Source organism: Schistocerca cancellata, chromosome 1 (assembly GCF_023864275.1).
Source record: "Schistocerca cancellata isolate TAMUIC-IGC-003103 chromosome 1, iqSchCanc2.1, whole genome shotgun sequence".
In the NCBI taxonomy this organism is placed as follows: Eukaryota; Metazoa; Arthropoda; class Insecta; order Orthoptera; family Acrididae; genus Schistocerca; species Schistocerca cancellata.
In genome coordinates this window covers 936,018,025-936,040,709 of record NC_064626.1, presented here as the reverse complement: position 1 = coordinate 936,040,709, position 22,685 = coordinate 936,018,025, and the positions used below count along the sequence as shown (strand labels likewise).

At 37.3% G+C, this 22,685-nt stretch overlaps 1 protein-coding gene across 1 annotated transcript in view; it reads right to left on the bottom strand.

The window, feature by feature from the left end:
* Window positions 1–1,019: 1,019 nt before the first annotated feature.
* LOC126115533 (pneumococcal serine-rich repeat protein-like) overlaps window positions 1,020–22,685 on the bottom strand; it is a 543,274-nt gene continuing 521,608 nt past the window's right edge. Inside the window, exons 6-11 of the mRNA XM_049915031.1 lie at window positions 22,204–22,523; window positions 20,157–20,279; window positions 17,271–17,753; window positions 14,605–14,679; window positions 4,578–4,745; window positions 1,020–3,468 (exon numbers count right to left, since the gene is read on the bottom strand). Of these exons, the coding sequence (XP_049770988.1) occupies window positions 3,427–3,468; window positions 4,578–4,745; window positions 14,605–14,679; window positions 17,271–17,753; window positions 20,157–20,279; window positions 22,204–22,523 (1,211 nt within the window). The 3' untranslated portion in view covers window positions 1,020–3,426. The remainder of the gene's footprint in view (window positions 3,469–4,577; window positions 4,746–14,604; window positions 14,680–17,270; window positions 17,754–20,156; window positions 20,280–22,203; window positions 22,524–22,685) is intronic.

Sequence of the window (22,685 nt, the reverse complement as noted above, 5' to 3'; positions counted from 1 at the left end):
TGTAGTGTAGCAGCTCTACATGGCATGGACTTAAGAAATCGTGCAGAAATACTGAGGCATACTGCCAGTATAGTCATCCATAATTTTGAAAGTGTTGCTCGTGCAGCAGTTTGTGCATGAACTGACCTCTCCATTATGTTCTATAAATGTTTGATGGGTGACCAAATCATTCACTCATGTTGTGCGCAATGTTCTTCAAAATAATCACCAACAATTGTGACCTGGTGACATGTTACATGTCATCCATAAAAATTCCATGGTTGTTTGGGAAAGTGAAGTCCATGAATGCCTGCAAATGGTCTCCAAATAGCTGAATACAACCATTTCCAGTCAATGGTTGGGTAAGTTGGACCATAGCACCCAGTGCATTCCATGTAAAAACAGCCAACACCATTATGGAGCCACCACCACCCTGCACAGTTCTTTGTTGACAACTTGAATCCATGGCTTTGTGGGGTCTGTGACACACTTCCCCGCACGCACACACAAAAACTGCCTCACACTACCCTCCTAACTGCTCCATGCCTCGTATGTCCTTCCCCATCCCAGACAACTGCTTTCAAGAATTAATATTCAATCATCAGTCTCCGGCTTTCCTTCTTAGCTGCACTAAGTAAATCAAGACTTTACTCACACTTTAATTGTATTTCGATAATTGATGATATTTCATAAAATGTTTGCAACAAAATGCTGATCGAATAAATGTTCCTTCACAGGCATACTAATTACTCATCCCATTTTCCTTTGAGAACAATTAATATTTCATTAACACTCAAGAAAAAACTACTGCTTGAAGATATGTTCCAAAAGGAAGAAAAGCAATAAGGGGAGGGATAACTATGATAAAGAATTTATTGTGCAACATACCCTCTGTGATGCTTTCATAAAGCCAAAAACACCACTAAGACAGCATTGAGTGTAAACAGCTGACTACGTTGTTAAGTAATCCCCTCCTCCCTTAAAAAACTACTGCTGTTATTTTGATATCCAGGTAAAATTAAGAAATAAAAAAGAAACCATAAAGTTAAAAAAAACTAATTTAATAACACAGAAAGTTGCAGTACACATTCAAGAGATTAAGTCATTTAATGCTTCCATACCAATACAAGAAAGAGAAACACTTCCATGGCAGTTGTATCATTCAATCTAGTCCAGCAAAAAATCAACCATTCAGTAACAATTCTAATATCACAGCACAGTTTCTTACTTTACACAAAATGACTATGCTTCTTCTGATCATTTGTTGTTTCTTGCTATAACTTACTTACTCTATTACAATGTGTAATGGTAACAAAATAACTCTGCTTCTACACAGATCACACTGTCAGCAAATACTTCAAGCAAAACTTGCAGTGGGCACTTCATGCCTGTGATTCAATACGCCACGCACACTAACTAAAATTACAAACATTTTCATCTTACATCCACGTCTCATAAAATCAGACGCTTTCCTCTGAAAATGTATTATGGTAGTGTGCAAATAGCACATTTTTTTAAAAAGAAAAATTGTACAAGGTACTCTTTAGGTAGTCAACTCAAAAATATTTTGGGTCAATTCTGTATTATAAATGTCACTGCATGATTTTTATGTACTCCACAACCATTCAGCTCTTTGGAATTGAATACTTAAAGTGTTACATGATATTAGAAGTAAATAACTAATGGTGACAGGGTTATGTATATTAGCAAGCCTCTGTCCCTACTCTGTTTTGTTGACAAATGGATAGCTGACTATCACACTTGATCGCATGCAGAGAAAAAAAGTTTTTGCTCTCTGACTAGACGGTTTTTGGAATAGTTAGGATTAATTTGAAAGTAAGATGCAAAGATGATGAACATATGAAGCTAAATTAGTGTTATTTCTCGGAATTTAAATTAAAACTTTAAATACGGCAAGCTGCACTACTGAATTAACTGAGGCAGTCTCACACAAGAAAATGAAATGAAGGTCACATTGTGCATCACACTGTCCTTTGCTGCAAAAATAAACTTTTATTAGTTTATTGCTTTTTGCTCTGTGTAGTAGTGTTAAGAAAGTTTAAGCCTACTGACAATAATCTGGGCAGCATCCCCAGTTATGCCAAAAAACCATTTAGTGGCTTTACACAACAAAAGCATCAAAAGACAAATAGTGAAACTTTTAATGGGAGGGAAAAAAATCACTTATCTTTATCTTGAAGATGAGTACTAGTCAGACAAATTCATGCATTTTAGCACTTGTTCCATTAATAATACAGATATACCAATTGTGATTAAGTAAATAAGAAAAAACAATGAAAACATGAAGAATATCTCACAATTCTTTTTCCCAAGGAAAGGAAATTTGATTCTGGACTTGTGATTTCAAAAACCTCCCTACAAGAATATCACCCATTCTTCAGAACACCCATTCTTCAGAAGCAGTGTCAGTGACAACATAAAATTAACAAACAATGGTATTCACACTTGTTCCCCCAGTAAAGAATACATTACAGACAACACACACAACTCTGCTGCCAGATACAACCGTCTCATCTGCTTGGCTGAACAGCAGCACATTTTGCTTATTTGTAACATTTTTCTTATAAGCTATTACTAACAATTTGCTGTTTACTGTAACATAACATTACTTTCCACAAGTATTTAGCATGAGCAAAATACTAGACACAAAATTTATTAACAGAGAAATATTAATCCATAAAGCCCACAAACCCCTCAAGGAGAATGAAAGATACAAATAAATATGACTACTGAGCACGTGTTCATAACAATTGTCATCTGCAACTCTTGTTTGCAAAACAAGTAGTAGAATAATCGTGTAACACCCTTTTCACAATTAACTTCCAAAATAAAGTGCTCAATGCAAGTTTTGTTAAGATACTGAATGGAGCCACTAAACAATACAATAAAATGATATTTGGTATCTTAAAACTGGGGTAAACTGACAGCATACTGTTTAAAAAATATGGATAACACGAGAATGAAGGAGTAATTCCTATTGAATGTTTATAAATAAATTACTTAGAATAAAACAAGAGAAACAGCACACATTTGAACTTTGGATCAGAAAGGTACAAGGATAACATAGTATCAGTTGGCACTTATGTTTAGAGAAGACTTGCACGCACACTATCTCAGCAGTACTCTTCTCGCAGTTCCATACAACAAACTTGGACAAAAACACCACCAATATCATCATCCTGCAACCAACTGGTAGATACAATAAACACTTCCAGTACAACATGCCTGAATTAGCAGTTCCACATATACGTCAATGTTCAAAGCACAATCTTCACAAACAGACCCTTCAAAATATGGTCTTCAATAAATACACTTTACTTCATTCACCAAATTCATTTATTCAAAGTTGAAAACTGTTCCTGTTTCACAAGAAGCTGTATTACACAAGTCCTGGAATGACGACAGAAAATTATCAGTTATTCTCTTTTAGCCAGAGCAGACTTCAGAATGTTCATCCCATGCTGCAACCTGTAACAAAGACACAAAAAAAAAAAAGTTTTATATATATAACTGCATTTTATTATACAAATACTATCAGTATTACAAATTACATGTACAACTACATTTTTTCTTGAACCCTCAAACTAACAAGAAAACAGGTGAAGAGTGGAGAGGAATGTGGATGAAGAGAGAAGGTGAAGTTTTATGTGCACATAATTTGCTGTACAATGAAAAGTATTCTGAAGAAAGTAGCTTCATACTAAAGGGATTCATTGTATGGAGTGTAGCCATGTATGGAAGTGAAATATGGATGATAAATAGTTTGGACAAGAAGAGAACAGAAGCTTTCGAAATGTAGTGCTACAGAAGAATGCTGAAGATTAGATGGGTAGATCACATAACTAATGAAGTATTGAATACGAGTGGGGAGAAGTTTGTGGCACAACTTGACTAGAAGAAGGGATCGGTTGGTAGGACATGTTCTGAGGCATCAAGGGATCACCAGTTTAGTATTGGAGGGCAGCGTGGAGGGTAAAAATCATAGAGGGAGACCACGAGATGAATACACTAAGCAGATTCAGAAGGATGTTGGTTGCAGTAGGTACTGGGAGATGATGAAGCTTGCACAGGATAGAGTAGCATGGAGAGCTGCATTAAACCAGTCTCATGACTGAAGACCACAACAACAAGAACAATCAAAGCTGCAGTATTTTTATGAAGAAATATATCAGCATAACAGTATATGTTGCTGCATCATAAATGTAACTTTTCATAACAACCAAAACCGAAAGATAAAGAATGACATTATGACTGTTTCTTCTGGTGGGGTGTCATTTGACTGCTCACATAGTGTGTCAGGTGATGATGCAGACACATCATTTCCAAAGTCTTCTGACAATTATCTATTGAAGACTAGGGAGTTTAAGGATCAAGAAAAGGTCTACAGACCATACATTTCGTATAATCAACATCACAGTATAAGTTGAGAAGGATAATAAAGAGAATTAGTTTCACGTTACAGACATGCAAGTCATGTTTTTGGAGGAAATCTACCAGACTACAAGGCAAACTTAAACAAATCGGCAAGAAATCCCATTTGTAAATATAAGTTATTTGCTGAAAAAGACTTAACATACCTGGCAGTCACGACTGCAATACCACTGATTACCACAGCCAGCACACACAAACTGAGCTGCCATCTGGTGGCAGCCTTGACATTCTGGTACATCATCTACACTTTCTGCTTCTCCTTCGCCTTCATCTATGACAAGGCGGTCCCTGTCTGTGCTGTCATCTAACTCCTCCTGCAAAAAGAAAAGAAAATTTATTTTAATAATCTCTGTGGTTATACTAGTTTTGAGCAATGCTTCCAACTACTTACATACTTTTTCCTCATACTTTTCTTACAAACACACAATACTCAATTACAACATGCTTCATAAAACCAATTAGCCGCTTTGTTTTTGATTCAAGAGCAGTTCTCCCCCCGCCCCCCAAACAAACATGGCCCTGGAAGGCTATTGCTTTTTTGATACAACCTCTCTTCCTTGAAATTCTCTACACTGTCTACAACTGTAACTTCAATATAAACTTTCTAGACTTTCCTTTAAGCATTTTCTTCTTTTTTCAGCATTTATGAATCACATTTCAATGCAATATCAGGCTTTTCCACATGTTCCCTTCTCCCAAGTTTATGGAAAAACAAATATGCCTCATGCCTGTCAAAAGCTGTTCACCCCTTACATTTTCCAAATCACTTAAGGTACAGTAATTCTGTTTTTCCCCAGTTAATGAGGAAATCCTCTTTTTCCATTTTTCCATATTTGCAGCCATTTTCCTCAGTTGCTTCTCTTATTATGTTTACTTGGTTGACCACAGCAACTATTCTCTTCAGTAAATGAATTTCTACTCATTGTTTGCAACCAAACCTGTTTCACCTAACTATGTTGAATATCTTTAGTCATCTCGAAAGGAATTCAAGAGATAATCACAGCTGATGTAACATTTGTCTCTTGAATTTCATTATAGACCATTGCAGATGTATAACATAATTAGGCAAAATGTTTCTTTAAATGTGTTAACAACAATTCGCTTCCAAAATAAATTCAATAGTCACTCTTATAAATTGAAATATATTCATTTCTACTGCTTGTCTCTAAGAAACTAATTCAACCACATTTCTCTGCCAAAAAATTTGTCACAAACACCCGCATAATATCATTTACACTGCCTGACAAAAGTAGTGAAGCACCCAGAAGAAACAGGTGGATGGCAATGTAACTTCATACGCTTCTCTCTGACAGGCAGAACAGCTTCCAGAGTGCATTGGTGTTGTTCATGTTTAGTGTTGTCATCTAGCTTCATACTGTATTTAGTGACACGAACAGTATCAGATGTTGACTGACCACTGAAGGACATAGTGATGCCGTGTAGTTGTGTGATGCAGTGGTATCAGCAATGATGTTTGAAATGAGCCTCACAGTTTGAAATAGGCCTCATGGTGGGTCTTTATTTGGCAGGCTGGTCGAATCCTGCAATATCCAGATTTGTGGTGCATTTGGATGTGACAGTAGCCCGATGTTGGGCTGCATGTACGGGCAGCCAACTCTTAGCCAAGGTTCCTGTTGACCATGTCTGACCACCACAAGGGAGGATCACTACATTGTGCATCAAGCATATCGTAACTCTTTCACATCTGCATTCGCCATCCAAGAACAAGTAATGTACTCAACTCACCATTGATCAGAGACTGTCAGCAGCCAGACTATGGAATTACTGTCCCATGTGTAGGCTGCCATTAAGACAACACAAATGGCTGCATTTGGAGTGGTGCCGTACGTGGAAAGCATGGACTGCTGATGAATGGTGTCACATTGTGTTCAACAATGAATCACTGTTCTGCACTACTCTGCATGACCAATGTTGGAAAGTATGGTGATGACCTGGGGAGAGATCTCATTCTTCCAGTGTTTTGGAGATGCACAACACTGTTACTCCTCGTGTCATGATGTGTGGAGCCATTAGGTGAAACAGGTATTAATTCAGGGAATTCTGACACACAGCAGTGCCACACGAAGATCCTGCATTGTCAGGTATTACCCTGTATGTGACTATACTGTGGTGCCATTTTTCAATATAACAATGCTCGTCCATAGGCAGCACATGTATCTATGAAGTGTATGCTTGATATTGAGGTTGTTCCTTGTCAGCAATATGTACAGATCTGTCACCGACAGAATGTGTGAAACCAGCTCCGCCCCAGTGTCAGTGTCAGGATACTGAGCGCCAGTTACAACAGATATGGACCAGCTTCCCTCAGGATATGATACAACAGCTTTATGAAACACTTCCCAACTGCCTCAATGAATACAAACAGGCCAGTGATGAAGCACCATCATACTGATAAGCATGTTCATACTGTGAAGTTCTGTGCAAATTAGACTCAATTTTGTAGTCACTGAAATAACATCATATACCCTCTCAAAACTGTGAGGCCTCATTTCTTCCTCCTCTTCTGGGTGCCTTACTTTTTGTCAGGCAATGTATGTACTCAGGTCTTCAAAATACCCATTGTGTACTGCAACACATATAGGACTTTTGGATAGAAAGAAAGCTTCCTTTGATAACAATGAACAACAACATAATATTTTAATCCATCTTGGGTCATTGGGTCTAGGCCATTAACTTCTACCTTGAGAGATTATGCCAGGTAAAAAAAGGTCCAGCTGTGAACATGTAGGCAAACTTACAATGGCAACATGTCCAACCAAGTAAGCAGGAAACAGCTGAATCTGTACTTTTCAAGTCCGTGAGTGAGGTGTCAACTGTGCTACCACCACATACCTCTACATATTTCAAGTGGTACTTCCTCTAGGAGAACTAGTAGCACTTTGGTAAGAACCTGACCAAATTTGTTACTCATTAATTTTTCTTTAATTAAATAAGTATTAGTTAATAATCTCCAGTAATTCTACACCAAAGGATCACACACTGCTGCCTCAGCCCGATACTGCACACATCTTATATTCTGCTTTCCTTTTTTTAATGTCGCTTGACTGTTAATATAGGAGACTCAGAATAAAGAACCTATTATCATGATATTGCATCAGAACCCAGTGACAGAATTTCTTGTGTCTTCTTTCACTCCATGATACAGATGGAAGCCACTGCACACCCTATGTAAACACTAATGGATTTGTTCATTTCAGACACACACAATTTCCATAGAGCTTAACTGTGGGTTATAAGTAACATCTCTTTCCCCATCTCTGTTTATTGCAGGTTTGTCTCTTATCCTCTTCACAGCATGCCTGTGCCTCTCCAGTGAATGTTTTGCACACTCACTGAATCCTCTTTGTTGTTGGGCACCATCTTTCAGGAGACCTTTGTGTTTACAACTCAACTGTTTTCTTTGTATTCCCTGTGCATTCTTTGTGAACAAGTGTAATATTTAATAACCCTGGTTAATAAAACATGATTTCCATTGTAAACATCATTTCACACACATGAAATAAACATTTTTTGTGGTATGAAATCATGAACTTCTGCACAAGAGACACTGATGTTCCAATCTTAAGTTCTGAATATAGTGAATTCTGCTAAACTACTTATTAGATTTCAGAGAATGGAACACCACTGAAATCATCTCCAAATCTACAATACCAGCAGAAGAAATTACTACAGATGTGAGTGAAATAGTGAAGTTGGTGTCAGTACCTATACTGATGAGACAGGAGACCGTATGCTATTTAGTGCAGACATTCTTATAGATCTGGGTAAAAAGATAATTAGGATATCTTAAATGGTTCTTGAAATATATGAGGTTAACAACTTAGCTGAACACCCTTTATGTGAAGTATATTTCAGAAGAAGGCCTTTTGACCAAAAGGACAAATGTATAGCAGTCTTTTTTGTTGTGCCTGCCTGTGACTCTGTCTCCTCTATATGGCGAGTGGCAATCTATCCTTTTCATAATATTGTCATTATCCCATGCTAGATTTTCTATCACCGATTTAGAAATAGAATCAAGAATCAGATGTGGCAACCTTAACCAAAAAATATTGTTAGGAAACAAAAATATGGTGAACAAGTAGAAAGGAGTAAAATAATAAAACAGAATTTCAACTTCTGCAAAGGTATACATGTAGAGGAAGTACAGTCAATAAATTGCAGAAATTGCGGTGATTACTTGTGCAAATAAAGATGTGTCATTACTATGAATGTACTATATAAGGAATACTAACTGTATTTCCTTGCCATGTCTCTGGTATATAAAGTCAAAAATTATGTGATTTTCAGTAGGCCACTTGGGGGCTCTATTACAGCTGCCGCCATTGCTTTTTCAACATTGCTGGATTGTGCAGTTCCAGTTGCCCATCTCCTCATCCTGTAGACAGATGCCAGATGCTACTGCTGTTGGTCACTCTGTTACCCTGAAGCAATAGCATGACTCAATGGGATTCCACATACGGCTGCAGATTGCCGTTGGTAGCTTAGCTGATGCTGGAGCCATCTCACTATCTCAGTAACCTTGTTCCACCCATGCCCTCACAGCAGTGTCCATGAGGGCTGCACTCTCTGTAGTGCATTCCAGACAGGGCATGCTCACTGTGCATGCCCTGCTGCAGGCAGCCTGTGGTGCCATTCTGTCATCCTATAAACAGCCGAGATCAAAATGTTAATAACAACTTTAACTGGGACAGCACTACAACCTTAGTGGTGCAAGTAAATGTGCTCTTGATGCCAAAAAGTAACAGAGAGAAATAGGCTGAGTCATCCACCATCTAACAAAATCAGCATCACTACTGATGTCCTTCAGTCATCAACATCAATATACTCTCTGGTAGCATACATTATTCTGTGACAAAGATATCGCCATGACATAATTCGGCCAACTAAATAAAGTACCTAATGAAATCTCCCAACAGTGACAACAGAGCTTGAGACTGAATACAAATATGTGTTGTCACAGCCTAAATTCAAATCTCACATGGCAAGAACTCTGAAATATTTATTCAAGAATGTTAATGTAAAAAAACTAGCATGTTATTGCACTTTAAACCAAGTTTTGAACTTTTTGAATTATTCACTGAAAGATGAAGAAAACCTTAAGAAATAGAACAATGTAAGGGTATCTTCCAGTGTACAGCAGAGGGTACATTATGTAACACTGTCACTTCCCCTCTTTCCTGTTCCAGTCATGAAAGGTTTGTGGGAAGAACAATTTTGTTAAGTCTCCATGTAAGCTTAAATCTCTCTAATTTTATCTGCATGGTCTTTTCATGAAATACACATAGCAGGAAGAAATACAGTGGTTAACTCTTCTAGGGATCTATGCACTCCGTTTCAACAATAACCAACACCGTGATGTAGAAGCCTCTCCACAGCACTTGCCAATGGAGTTAGTTGGGGATCTCTGTGGTACTTTCACACATACTAAATGAATCTAAGTAAAAGCACTGCTCTTCTTTGGATCTTCTCTATTTGCTATATCAATCCTATATGGCACAAATACCAGACTGAAGAGCAATATTCTAGTACTGGTCCAAAGAAGATTTTATAAGCAATTTCCTTTGTTGGTGCACTATAGTTTCAGAGTATTCTTCAAATGAATAGCAGTCTGGCATTTGCCTTACCTGTGATTAGTTTTATGTAGTCATTCCACTTTAAATCACTCCATGGGCATACTCCTAGACATTTTATGTACACAACTGCTTCCACCGATTGTTGAGCACCCATTTAATCATACCATAATGATTGCTTCTGCCTATTTATGTGCAGTAGGTAACCCCCCACAAAGAATCAACGGCCAATCCCTGCACCAAGCGCAATGATCTACAAGTCTACCTGCATTTCACAACACTATTGTAGAGTTGCGACTTCTCTGTTTACAACAGCATTACACACAAAAAGCCTCATGAAACATTAACCTTGGGGTCATTCATATATATATTGTGAAAAGTAATGGTACTAGAACGCTCCTTTGGGTTGATATTTCCTGTGTGTGGAGGATGACATGCTGCATTCTGTTTGCTAGAAACTCTTCAAGCCAATCACACAGGTGGACTGATATTCTGTACACACTTATTTTGTTCATTAGGTAGCAGTGCAGAAGCGTTTTGAATATCTTGCAGAAGTCAAGAAATGTGGCACCAACCTGGGCACAAGTAACCACTGCTTTCTGGGTCTCTTGGATGAAAAGAGTGAGCTGGGTTTCACAGGCTTGTTTTTGGAATCCATTTTGATTGCTACAGAAGAGATTTTCAGTCTTCAGAAATGTCATAATACACTGGTATGAACCATGTTCCAAATTCTATAACAGACCTATGTCAGAGATGAAGGCCTACATTTTTGTGCTGCTTTTCAAATACCCTTCTTGAAAACTGAAACGACCTGGACTTTTTTCCGATCACTAGGAATGCTTCCCTTCTCCACTGACCTATGGTATACTGCTGCTAGACGAAGAGTAAGTTATTTTGCATACTGTGTGTACAACTGTACTGGCGTCCTGTTAGGTCCAGTAATGGGTAGAGCATGTAGATGGTTTTGTCAATCTCTTTCTTCTCTAGCATATAGTCTTTTTAAGAGAGTTTCCCATCTAAAATCACTCCACAATATTTTTTTGTTTTGAGCCCATTCAATTTCATGATTGAGTAATGTCAGTTTGGTGTACAGTATAGGTCTCGGTAGTATGAAGAGGTTGGCTTTTGTTTTGGTGGCATTTACTTTTATTTTGTTTTCTGCTAACCATGGTTCTGTGATGTCAACTTCCCCCTGTAGATGTTTTAAAGTTTTATCAAGGCACACATTAGATGTGAGTAAAATGGTATCATCGGCAAACTGTGCTAGTCAGGTGTGGGGCAATAATGGAACATTGTTTAGAAAGAGAATAGAATGTAAGATAATGAGGAACCATTCCTTATAGGCGGTATATGGTTTCTGACTGGTTTCTGACAATTTGCACGAAGAATCTTCTGTCTGGCAGGTAGCTGTCCAGTGGTTTGATGTAACAGTTTGGATAGTCCGTCGAGGCATGCAGTTTGACACTGACTTTATCCTGCAATACTTTGTCAAATGCTCTTGCTACATCAAGAAAGATGGTGTGGCCACATAGTGAATACATAACACATGATACGATTGCACTAAGTCATAAAAGTTGTAATTCAACTGATAATATTTCTTTAAATGCAAATTCTTCTGTTCATATGACATTGTTATCTATTAATGGTGGTCAAATCCTTGGCAACAGTTCTGTATCTCATACTTTAAATGATATGGAAGGTAGGCTCATGAGGCAATGATTACTTGGATCTCTGCTCAATTCTGGAATTTCATGATTTTTCACGTTCTTCATACAATCAAGAAGTAGGTGTTCAGGAAGCAGCTATTAAACATTCTTGTGCAATAGGACCATCCGTTTTTGTTGCAGATGTTTCAACTATTCATTTGTTATAGAATCAGATCCCTGTGCTGAGTCTGTGCTCGACTTCCCATGGAGTTCCTATTCTGGATAAGGTATGTGCAAACATTTTAGATGAGGAGAAATAAAAGCCATAAGAAATGGTAATTATTAACTTTGGATTAACAACCTTCGTTCAACCGTTTCCTAACAAGCTGTTAGTGAAGTACAGCAGCAACCACACAGAAGTTGGTCATTAGCCATTTCCTGTCCCTCCTTTTACATCTTTATCTTGGAAAACTTGTGGAAGCTAGGATTAAGCTGTACTTTTAAAATTTTGTAAACCAGCCATGTTCAAGTTGTTTTTGTTGTTCACTGAGTTGGGTAGTTGATTCTCTTCTATCACAACTCACATAATTGCCTGGATGATGAAAGGGAGAAGACTGCCACCTAATGAATAAAGGATAATTTCAGTCTAATTAAAGTTTAAAGTCATTTTTAAGTAACATCATGAACTGCTAATAAACACACCTTTATTAAACACTTCTAACGAATCTTTTCAGTCACCATCAGGACAGTTCTATGTCATCTGCAGCACTGGTTAGTAAGCCTTTTTAAGAGGGTGATTAATATTTTGTCCACTGAGATCACCACCACCACCACCACCATCATCATGTAGTCTGTTCTCCAAAATGAAAACCATAAATGAATGATTCATTTTTCACAATGATCTCATAGAAATTCTACAAAAATACATAAGGGTGAGACGAAGTTTAGCAGTGGAGTATGAACAGTTATTTCAGTACTTTTACTCAACACTATATCTGTAACTTTAACAAGTACATTTCTCTGTTGCCTGAATGGCATTTTTTGGCACAGTTTCGAAGCACTTCACAAAGTCCTTCACATAAGTAAAACTGGAACCAACACAACTTTATGTTGAGAATCTGTATGAGAAGAAAGTTGTCAAGTCAGTAACAGGTCTTGGGATTGTGCCATGTTTAACAGCTGGAGTCTTTTCATTCAGACTCCTTTCAGGATTTGGTTAAACTGTGTTTTGTGACAAGCCTTTGTACTTGTCTCCAATTAATTACTGTTACATTTATGCTACCAATATGCAGAACAGTGCTGGCATGAGTACATTTTTCAGTGTCTGTTACACCAACAGCCAGTACAGTGAAATCAAAGATCTGTTTGGGTGTCTTACAGGGACAAAAAGTAGTAAACTCTGAAATAATGAGTTAAATTCAGTAAACAGCAAGAGCCAGGCATGTATGTGTGAACCTCTGACATCTTTTGAATACAGTATTAACAGGAGTCCAGATTCCTGTTGCTGTTATGTTTCACACCATGTTCTGCAAGAAGATACTGCACACTGCCACAGTAAACTGCTGACAATGAGAGTAGTAGATTTATCACTACTGACAGGCTAGCGTTGGTCCATATAGAACACTGAATGAATAAAACATGTGATTGAACATATAAACACCAGGCTCATAAAATTTACAGGTTATATGTCATCCAAAACTCATCAATTCTGTTGAAAGTATGGGCTACAAGCTAAGAGGGTAGGTTATGAGTCTGTCTTCAATAACTAAGATAGTAAGAGCTGTGTCCATGATGTTCAAAGTTCAGCATTCAAAACCCCATCCAACACACAGTTTTAGTGTCACGAAGTTTCAGAGCAACAAAAATCCTCTTATGGAGTGAAAGATATGCTCTAGTTATAATACTAGGGTTCCCACACATTTTTGGCAGCCCTGGACATCGACAGCAGCTTCCTGTAATATTAGTTGAAGTTTATAGATCGTTTAAGAAGAATACTTGACAAATAAAACTGTTTTGCTTTTCAAGTGCTATTGTTAAGAAAGACTCAAAGATAAATGCGCATTTTTATTGGAAAATAACTGAATTATTGTCATCATTTTTCATGTCTAGCCAGGCTCCCTCTTACAATGTTTTGACTGGAAACCTTCCAGCGATTATAAAATGGTGTAAATAATAGTCTTTTATGTTTGAAAGCATGGCTATTTATTCCTCGAGATGCCAAAAACAACTGACTCTCAGATACGTTGCGAAGTTGGCATATGCATCACACACAATATAAATGGCATAACAGCACTAGTCTGAACCTTTCTTCAGTACCATTTACCCTGAAGCCAGCCATGCTTCCTGAAACTTTTTCATATGTGTTACAAGAAAGTTATTAATTGTGGATTCCTGCAACATTAATCCAATGCCCAGTACCAAGTAGTAATTTTAGCCTGTACAAAATAGTTTGTCTATAGTTTATACAGTTACTTCCCTGCTTGCATATTGTCGATAATTCCAGTCTATGTGTATATATCCTCAATTCGAGACCTACCACACGAAGAAATGATTTGAATCCATGGATGGACTGTTACAAAATACTTCAAGACTTTTAGAAATTTCGTATCAAACAGCTCATGGTTTACTACTTTTGCTCTGTCAACCACTCTTCCTCATATTTAGCATTCTCTGCAAATTCTTCCAATAAAAAAATTACCTAATTTAAAAAAAAAATAGTTAGCAGTTATCTGAAAATTGCCAAAATTGTCCAGTTTCTACTGCATGGAACACAAAGTAGATCCGGTACTATGAGTTTTGATAGTATATAAACTGCAGTTACTAGCTTGGTATCACATACTGGTAATCATTGTCAGGCTGCACATGCAGTTTCTCTTTATGATACAGAAAGACAAGCAGATTTTTCTCAAAAAAGGAAAGAAAAAGTAAATACTTACATAGACAACAACTTCTTCTTTAGCTTTGGTTGCTGAGTTGGCAGAGACAGGGGTTATAGTAATCTCGTTGCGTGTCTGTAAATGCAAATTGTTTGCTATAGCTGTCAATGAAATTTATTTCTAAATGATATTAAAGGTAATCAATGACAAATTAAATGTTATGAATTCCACGTGTCATGTTACTTCATACAAGTAGCGTGCAGCATGTAACAGGCATGCAGAAGAATTTAAATGTCAATAATATATCTTACGGTTCTAAATGAAAATAGGATGGGATACTACCATTTGCATTACATACAGTAGTGAAAGATTATTAAAAAATTGAGAGCAACTACAAGATTTCCATTATCTGCATTCCAATAGCTTACCAACTTTGTCTACAATTACAGCAATTTTCCACACTACAAGCTGCATACAGCTAGACAGGGTTAGAAGATGAAAAGAAAAAAAAGGGACAGAACCATACATACAATGCATCTTCTCAAATGCAAATGTTCATAGACACCACTTTTTATATTTTCATCAGAAATAACTATTCACAATACAGGTTATCCTGAAGCTGAAAAGGACAGCAATTTTTTTCAAAAAGTGCCTCTGCAAAAAATGCAGTACTGGTGCTATCATTGGAGAAACTGCTATCAAAGAAACCTTGTACACGAATCTCTCTCTCTTCCGTATGGACAATAAACATATTAGAAGAGCTTATAAGAAGAATATCACCGATTACTCTGATATGCGAGGCTTTGTTCCTTTTTAAACTGTTATTCATACATATGATAGCTAAGCTCTCCGCATAGAGTTTTTAGAGAAATCTGAAAATATTGAACAGAAAAGATTTTTCCACGGTATGCCACACAGTACTGACTTTAGTGTATTGGATGCCATAAACTGATCACCTTACTCTCACAAATAAAAGCTCGCTAACACACGTTGCATGAAATAAGCATTTTCAGTAATACTGATACTTATTTACTCAGCATACGCAACTTCATTCACGTGTGTGCTGTTCAGTTGAGAATGTCATACCTGTCACATGTGCCAAGACTCAACTATTGCTCCGTAATTAATGATCAAACTATACACAACTTTTTGTGGAAAGTGGGGAGCAAAATTTCCTATTTCCACTACATTATTTTATACTACATTTTTAAAAATAAAATCTGAACTCAAAATCAAAATCTTACTACAGCAGACTACTAACTTGTTGCAGAGAAGTGCCACTTTTTTACTGCTGCAGGTCTTTATTTAATTTAACTTCAAATTATCATTCCACTCTGAATTCACACATCATGAATGAATGAATGTATTCACTAATCTTCTAGTGAATACAGATACGTTCACTTGCCAACTAAGCATGTTATTCAACAACTATTTTAAATCTACATTTCTGATAGGATGGTACTGTAACATTAACTTCAACTTTTCTCAGATTAAAAAAAGAATTATGTATTGAAACTTCACTTTCATTTTATATTAATTTCTCATTAGTTTAATAACTGCTTTTGAACCTTAACAATGGTGTATGGCATTTACTTTAGCAATATTTTTGTTATAACAAGTTGTGTGTGTTCAGTTTATTTGAAAATTGTGTTAGTGCAAAGAAAAAGAACTGTTAAAAGCTATAAATATACATTAGCATCCAATAGTACGCTCAGACACTAGCTACATGGCATTTGGTGTGAGACGATGTTAATGCTCTGATAACAATCAGCTGAATCAATAAAAATCAGCCTCATCATTGCTATCACCCATGTACTTGTTTTTAATTTTCAATGGCTTGACTTGTCATTACTTGTACAAAAATTGTTGCCACGTTCACACATCATTTTTTATTGGTTCATTTCAGAATGTATGGTAGGTAGTAAGTTTCCCTACTAACAAGTTACAACATGCACTGAGAAGATTAATTATGCCCACATACCTATGTTGAAACTGGCTACTTTGCCTTGGAAACCAATTACAAGAATTATCGCAATTTTTCTTAAAAAATAAATAAAAAGAAGAAAGTGGAAAGGAAACAATGTTGTCATTACACAATGTATGGCAGCAAGATGTTGTTTGAACACCATAGCAACTAATACTATAACAATTAAAGTATGTTTCTTATCCTAGTGTTATTTCATTTGCAAAAAAACTCAGTATAGTTTACTTCAATCTCTGTCTCCCAACAATTTCAAACACTTTTTTTTTATGGAGAAGAAAATAGTCCCATTATTTTAGCCCATTCTGTAGCCGTTTTCTTTCTATCGCTCAGGTTTTCTCAGTGTGGTTAATTAATGGCATACTTCTGGATACCCAGCAGAGTAGTTTCCAAATCGGCTGAACACACAGAAGTATAACATTGACATAGGTTTTTTGTTACTTTTTTTTCTTTTTACAGTGGGCATTTCTCATTCATACACATTTATCAAAGCAAATGATGTGTGACTTGAGTGACAATAAGGAATCCTATGGATATCATCACACAACTCCACATTTGAGGGTACCAAACTGAGAGAACAGCAATAAAGAATATCACTGATCCTGTCACACCACTTTACTACAATTTGGTCCACATACGTCTGAACCAAATGCCATCTGCTCGTTTTTGTTTCAGTCAGTAGCGTTCACAACCAACACTGCTTTTGGACGTAAGGACAGACAGTAAGAAACAATTTTCCAAGCACCTTGTTGGTGGAAAGCAAGTCTGCAATGGAGACAGAACTTGCTCCAGCAGTGACAGGGGCAGTGGAAGGCAGACGAGGCCCTGGATGTCTCTCAGGAGCTGTCAGAAGACGCGCCAGTGTGGGCGAGAAGGCGGTGGGTGTTCCCGTAGAGGACGAGGCGCGTGCCTGTCCGCTGAGGATGCCGTGCAGCAGGGACGCTGCCTGGCGCGACTGTCCTCGGCCGGGAGACGGAGGTGCCTGAGCGGGTGCGGGGGCAGCAGGAGGTGGGGAAGCCGATGGTGGCGGTGCACTGGGAGCCACTGGATGCAGTGTCACTTCAGGGAAGGGAGCACCTGCACTACTACCCGCTCCCCCACGTGCTGCTGCCCCCACACTTTCAGAATGCTCTTGGCTCAGCCGGGCAAACTGCATCAGCACGTCCTTGAAGCTGATGCCCGGCTGGTCACTGCGACCGGAGTCGGCACTTGAAGGCCTCGATACCTCCTGTGGATGGTGCACAGCTAATTACATTAAGGTGCAGCAGTGCTAGGAAATGTACTGTGCTTTAAGTAAATTTCTGAGGACTTATTCCTTCAAGATTAAATCATCAATCAGAAACTAGTGAATCTGTTTCCTAACTTTAAGAATCTTATTCTACTGTGTCAAGACAAAATGTCTTAGATCAAAACAAGATCTCATGCCCCCGAAAAAATTTTAAAGAAAAATCTCTAATCCCTAGAGAGATAGATGAAGGTATTTTGATCTCTGGCCCTCTTTGCACTTCTTTCAGGGAGTTAAATTTTTGATAAAAAGCTATTTCAGTGGAACTGAGAAGTTCTTGTCTTCTCAGAGTAGAATCTGATAGTCCCTCAAGAGGAAATGTTTCTACTGGAGATTTAATCAGGTGAACCAAATACATCAAAAACATTTTAACTGCCCTCATTCCTACCAATTTTACTGTGAACTGTGACCTCAAAATGAAGCAGAATTTGTATGACTGGAGAGGTACGAAAATAGCTACCAGAAATCTGCACCTCATCAAGGTCTATAATGATATTTTTCTCTTTCCTTCCTTTCCTTATATAAAAATTCCAACAACAAAATGAGTTTCTTACTGTAACTGCAGCAAACTGTGAAACAGAATGCTCAAAATCTGTTGACACATAATTGCAATATTTGATTTCAAGTACCTAAGCTCTAAGTAACTCAGGAGAAAATATTACTTTATTGTTTCTAAACAAATCACGTTTCTTGACCCCTCTTTGGATTGTGGGCCTTTTCAAAGACCTACATTCGTTCCTGACTATCTGTCCACTACAAATATTACTTTATCTGGTCTGTAGTACAAAGTTCTTGCATATCCACTTGCAATTGTTCTTAATTCAAGTTCATCTGATTATTTTTATACTCACCTTTACAAAAGAAATAACTTAGTAGTTTTATCGCAACCCTGTACCAGTATATTCACATTAAATTATGTAATATTTGAATTACACATTGTGATTCAAAAATCAATGCTGATAATCATCAGAGGAATGTTGAACATTGTTTTCATGTATTTAGTAGCCTATCACCTATAACCACCATTTGTGTCTGCTGCTTCCAAGTCTCATCTCTTGACTGTCACCTCTCTCTCCCAGAAACACAGTCATGGAGCAATGTAAAATATCTGATTACTTGTATTTATCACTTATTTTGATTCCCAAATGTAAATTTGGTGACAAATTTGTCCTTATCCACCTATGATCTAAGAGAAAGCATAGATTTTTTAATCTTATTTCATGTTGAGAACTACACTAATGCTTGTCACACGCTTAAAATGGGTAACATCAAGTGACATACAAGGTACAATTTGATTTGTGTGTGTAATTTAGAAATTAAATTAAATGATGTGAAACACATTTGTCAGCCGTCACTGCAAATCAAAGTTGATCTGCTGTATATAAACTGAAAATAAAAATAACGAATACTGTGTGATAAACATAAAAATATATCTGCAAAATTGAAGCACCAGTTATAAAACAGGTATGGTAAAGGATAATAAATTGTACTGCATAATATCTTCTTAGCTGGACAGATCATAACATTCTACATATAAAAGACACACAACCATGTTATGCCTGTCTGAAGCTTAAAAAATCTGATAACTAGTCATTACAACTAAAAGACTTACACAATTCTGAGACTTTCCTTCAAAAACAGGCTTTTCCCTGTATTTAGTATGCAATTAAAAACTGTGTATTAAAAATGCAGGGACCAACACCTCCTTCTACAATGATAGCCAAATTATTAGTAAAATTAACTTCACTCAAGAAACTAGTCAATTTATGCTACTGCTACCACCACCAACTCTACAGCAAAATCCACATGCCAAACCCAGCAACTCTGAAAGACTGAGGAAGTATATTAAGTTCTATGATGACCACTGAAAGGTTCAATAACATCACTGAATTATGTAAGTGAAAGAACAGAATTCCCATGCACATTCAATAAGTAATTTTCTGTTGGCCCCACGATTCTTTGACAAGCACTTTCCCTCAAACACTCTTACATTTACTCACTCAATGACTTGTTCACTTTCAAACTTTGCAACACTCAAGATAATCAAATGCACGTATTACCTGCAATGTAGTAACACTTAACTGGTCTCTAGCCCAAATGTTCTTGCAGCAGACATTACATTGCAATACTGCCAGACTCTTATGGAGTAAATGTGGTCTGTCTGCCATATACAATTAATGCACAACTTTGTATTACACTCATGAAATTATTTTACAATTAAAAAAAAAAGTGTGCCGATATGGGAGTACTGTTAATTAAGTAATCTTTGTCCTTACTTCCTATATTAAAATTAAGTACATAAGAAAAAGCTGATAGCTGGTTTTATTTAATTAGCTCCAAGCATACCTGAGGAGGGAAGGCAATATCTCCAACTTCGGCAGGCCCTGGCCGCATTTGAGAACCGGAACCCAAAGCAATAGAGGCCATGCTAAGAACACCACCTGAACCACTCACACGAGTTGACTGCAGCTGCAAATGTGTTCCATTTCTTTTTAATGGCTAATGTTAGCTTTAAACTATGGTTAATTTATTGGATATTATGTGACACACTGAATCATGGTGGAATCTTTTAATTAGTTGATAAAATGGAAATTATAAAGAAAAGGAAAATAAGATGGGGAAAATATGAAATATTTACAAGTGATTTTACTCATGCGGAATCAAACTATGGCTAGCCTATCAGAAATGTAAAAACATCAACTGTTTCGAATAACCCAATCCATTAGAACAAATTGTTAATGCCACAGGAAATTAACTGTGAACACACAGGATGAGAAAGAAATGATCAACTCTGGATTCTTAATTCTTGACCCATCTTAAATAGATAATCTGAGTGCCACAACATTCCTAAATCATCATTCTTATCAGCCATCTGTAGGAAAAGTAATTAGTGTGATTGACATACTGCGAACAAAGAGACAATGCTTTAAACTATTCTTTGTCAGACCTAATAAAATACTGTAATATGTATTGTGAATATTAAAACAACAATGGACCACGGATGTCATAGAACTGTTATGGAAGCAATGAAATCCATTAACTCTTTAACTGCTCTGGACGTGTTAACGTGCGTGCCTTTGCACCTGTCCCTGTGTGCTCTGAACGTGTTTACGTGTGCCACCAGTCCTTCTACCTGGTACTCTGAACGTGTCTACGTGTAGACACTGGTGGCGCATGTAAAGACATTCAGAGCACACAGGGACAGGTACAAAGGCATGCACGTTAACACGTCCAGAGCAGTTAAAGGGTTAAATCTCAAATGTTCAACACAAAATTTAATTGTTTTGCATGGTGGAACCGTGATACAAGTGATTCCGATACACAATGGAGCTCCATTTCTACTACCTATCAGCTGACACTTTTTTCATGCAATGCTTTTCAAATAATATAGTCAACATAAGTTCCTTTAAATCCTGGACAAATTCAGTCAGCAATCATCACAGACTGAATACAGACTTTTGTCTTGAATGTTAAGATTGAAAAGGACTGTTGGGAACAAAGCACACTGATCTGCAAAGCCACAACTCAGAAACCACTGACCATGTTACCAAATTCTAAGTAACTGAAGCACACTTTCCTAAAGCAGGAACTGTTATGAACTACCTCAAGTTAAACAAAGTTACATAAAGTCACTGGATCAGCTCCCTCTACAACGTGCATATTCATTTCAAGTAAGTTATATAGAAGCAAAATTCTACCAAACATATCAACACGAAAATTTTGGTGCTCTACGTCTTTGATCTTGCACTCATAAATCAAAGTCAGAGAAATTATGAAATGCCTGCACAACAAAATAATTTTTTTATTCAAAAATACTAAACATAATGAGTGAAATATTCTCATGCATTAATCTTCATGCTTGAGATATACTTTGAAGGTGAAGTCACAAAAACAATTATTTCTCATTTAGTCAGTACTGACAGAGCTGGGAGGAAAAAAAACCACACACACACCAGTTCCACTAAATTTCAGCTAAACAGCCATAAAATGAATGTGAAAAGTAGAGTAAAATAGTATGACAGAAAAAAAGAGTAATTAAACAAAGAACTTCTTTCTATAAGAGCTTGAAAAATTTGTTTGGACATTACAAAACAAATACTGAGGAACGCAGAATTAGTGGCAACTAATACAAAATTACCTTGCCATGACTAGAGGCGAAGCAGGGTATTTGTCATATTTTGGTAAGGTTACAAGACATTTCTACACCATCAGAACTTATTTTCTCACTCATGCCAAGCACACACACCAGTGGATGCTGCGAAAAAAATGTCTTACAAATACTGAGTCTGTACCTTTAGTTTTCAAAAGCCTTTACACCATCAGTGTGGCCTACTTTAGCCATGATGTTACCTTACTGTTTTGTTATAATCAAGCTGATTCAGAAGCTACCAACCTGCATTCCAGCAGCTTCCTGCATACGTGTTGGTGATGCTGCACCACGGAGGCGTCTGCCTCGGCGTGGTACATCACCTGGATTCTTTGAGCGATAGTCTGCAATAATTGAACGTACATCCAGAATTGGTCCCTTACGGCCTTCACCGATAACAGTGTTCTGCTGCTGCTGTTGCTGTTGGCCATGTGGAGGTGATGAATTGCAACCTGTTGGCTTTGGAAGCAGTGGCCGACTACTGCTTGTTGCATTTCTACGTTCACGGGGACTTTGCCCATTTACTGGGCTTGATGAAACAACTGGTACCATCATTAATGGATTTCCTGCAACACAAGAGAGAAAGATCACATAATAAATCTCTTCCATAAAATGAATCTTACTGATATTCTTTCGAGTGAAGAGTTAGTGTTGTACACTCCTGGAAATGGAAAAAAGAACACATTGACACTGGTGTGTCAGACCCACCATACTTGCTCCGGACACTG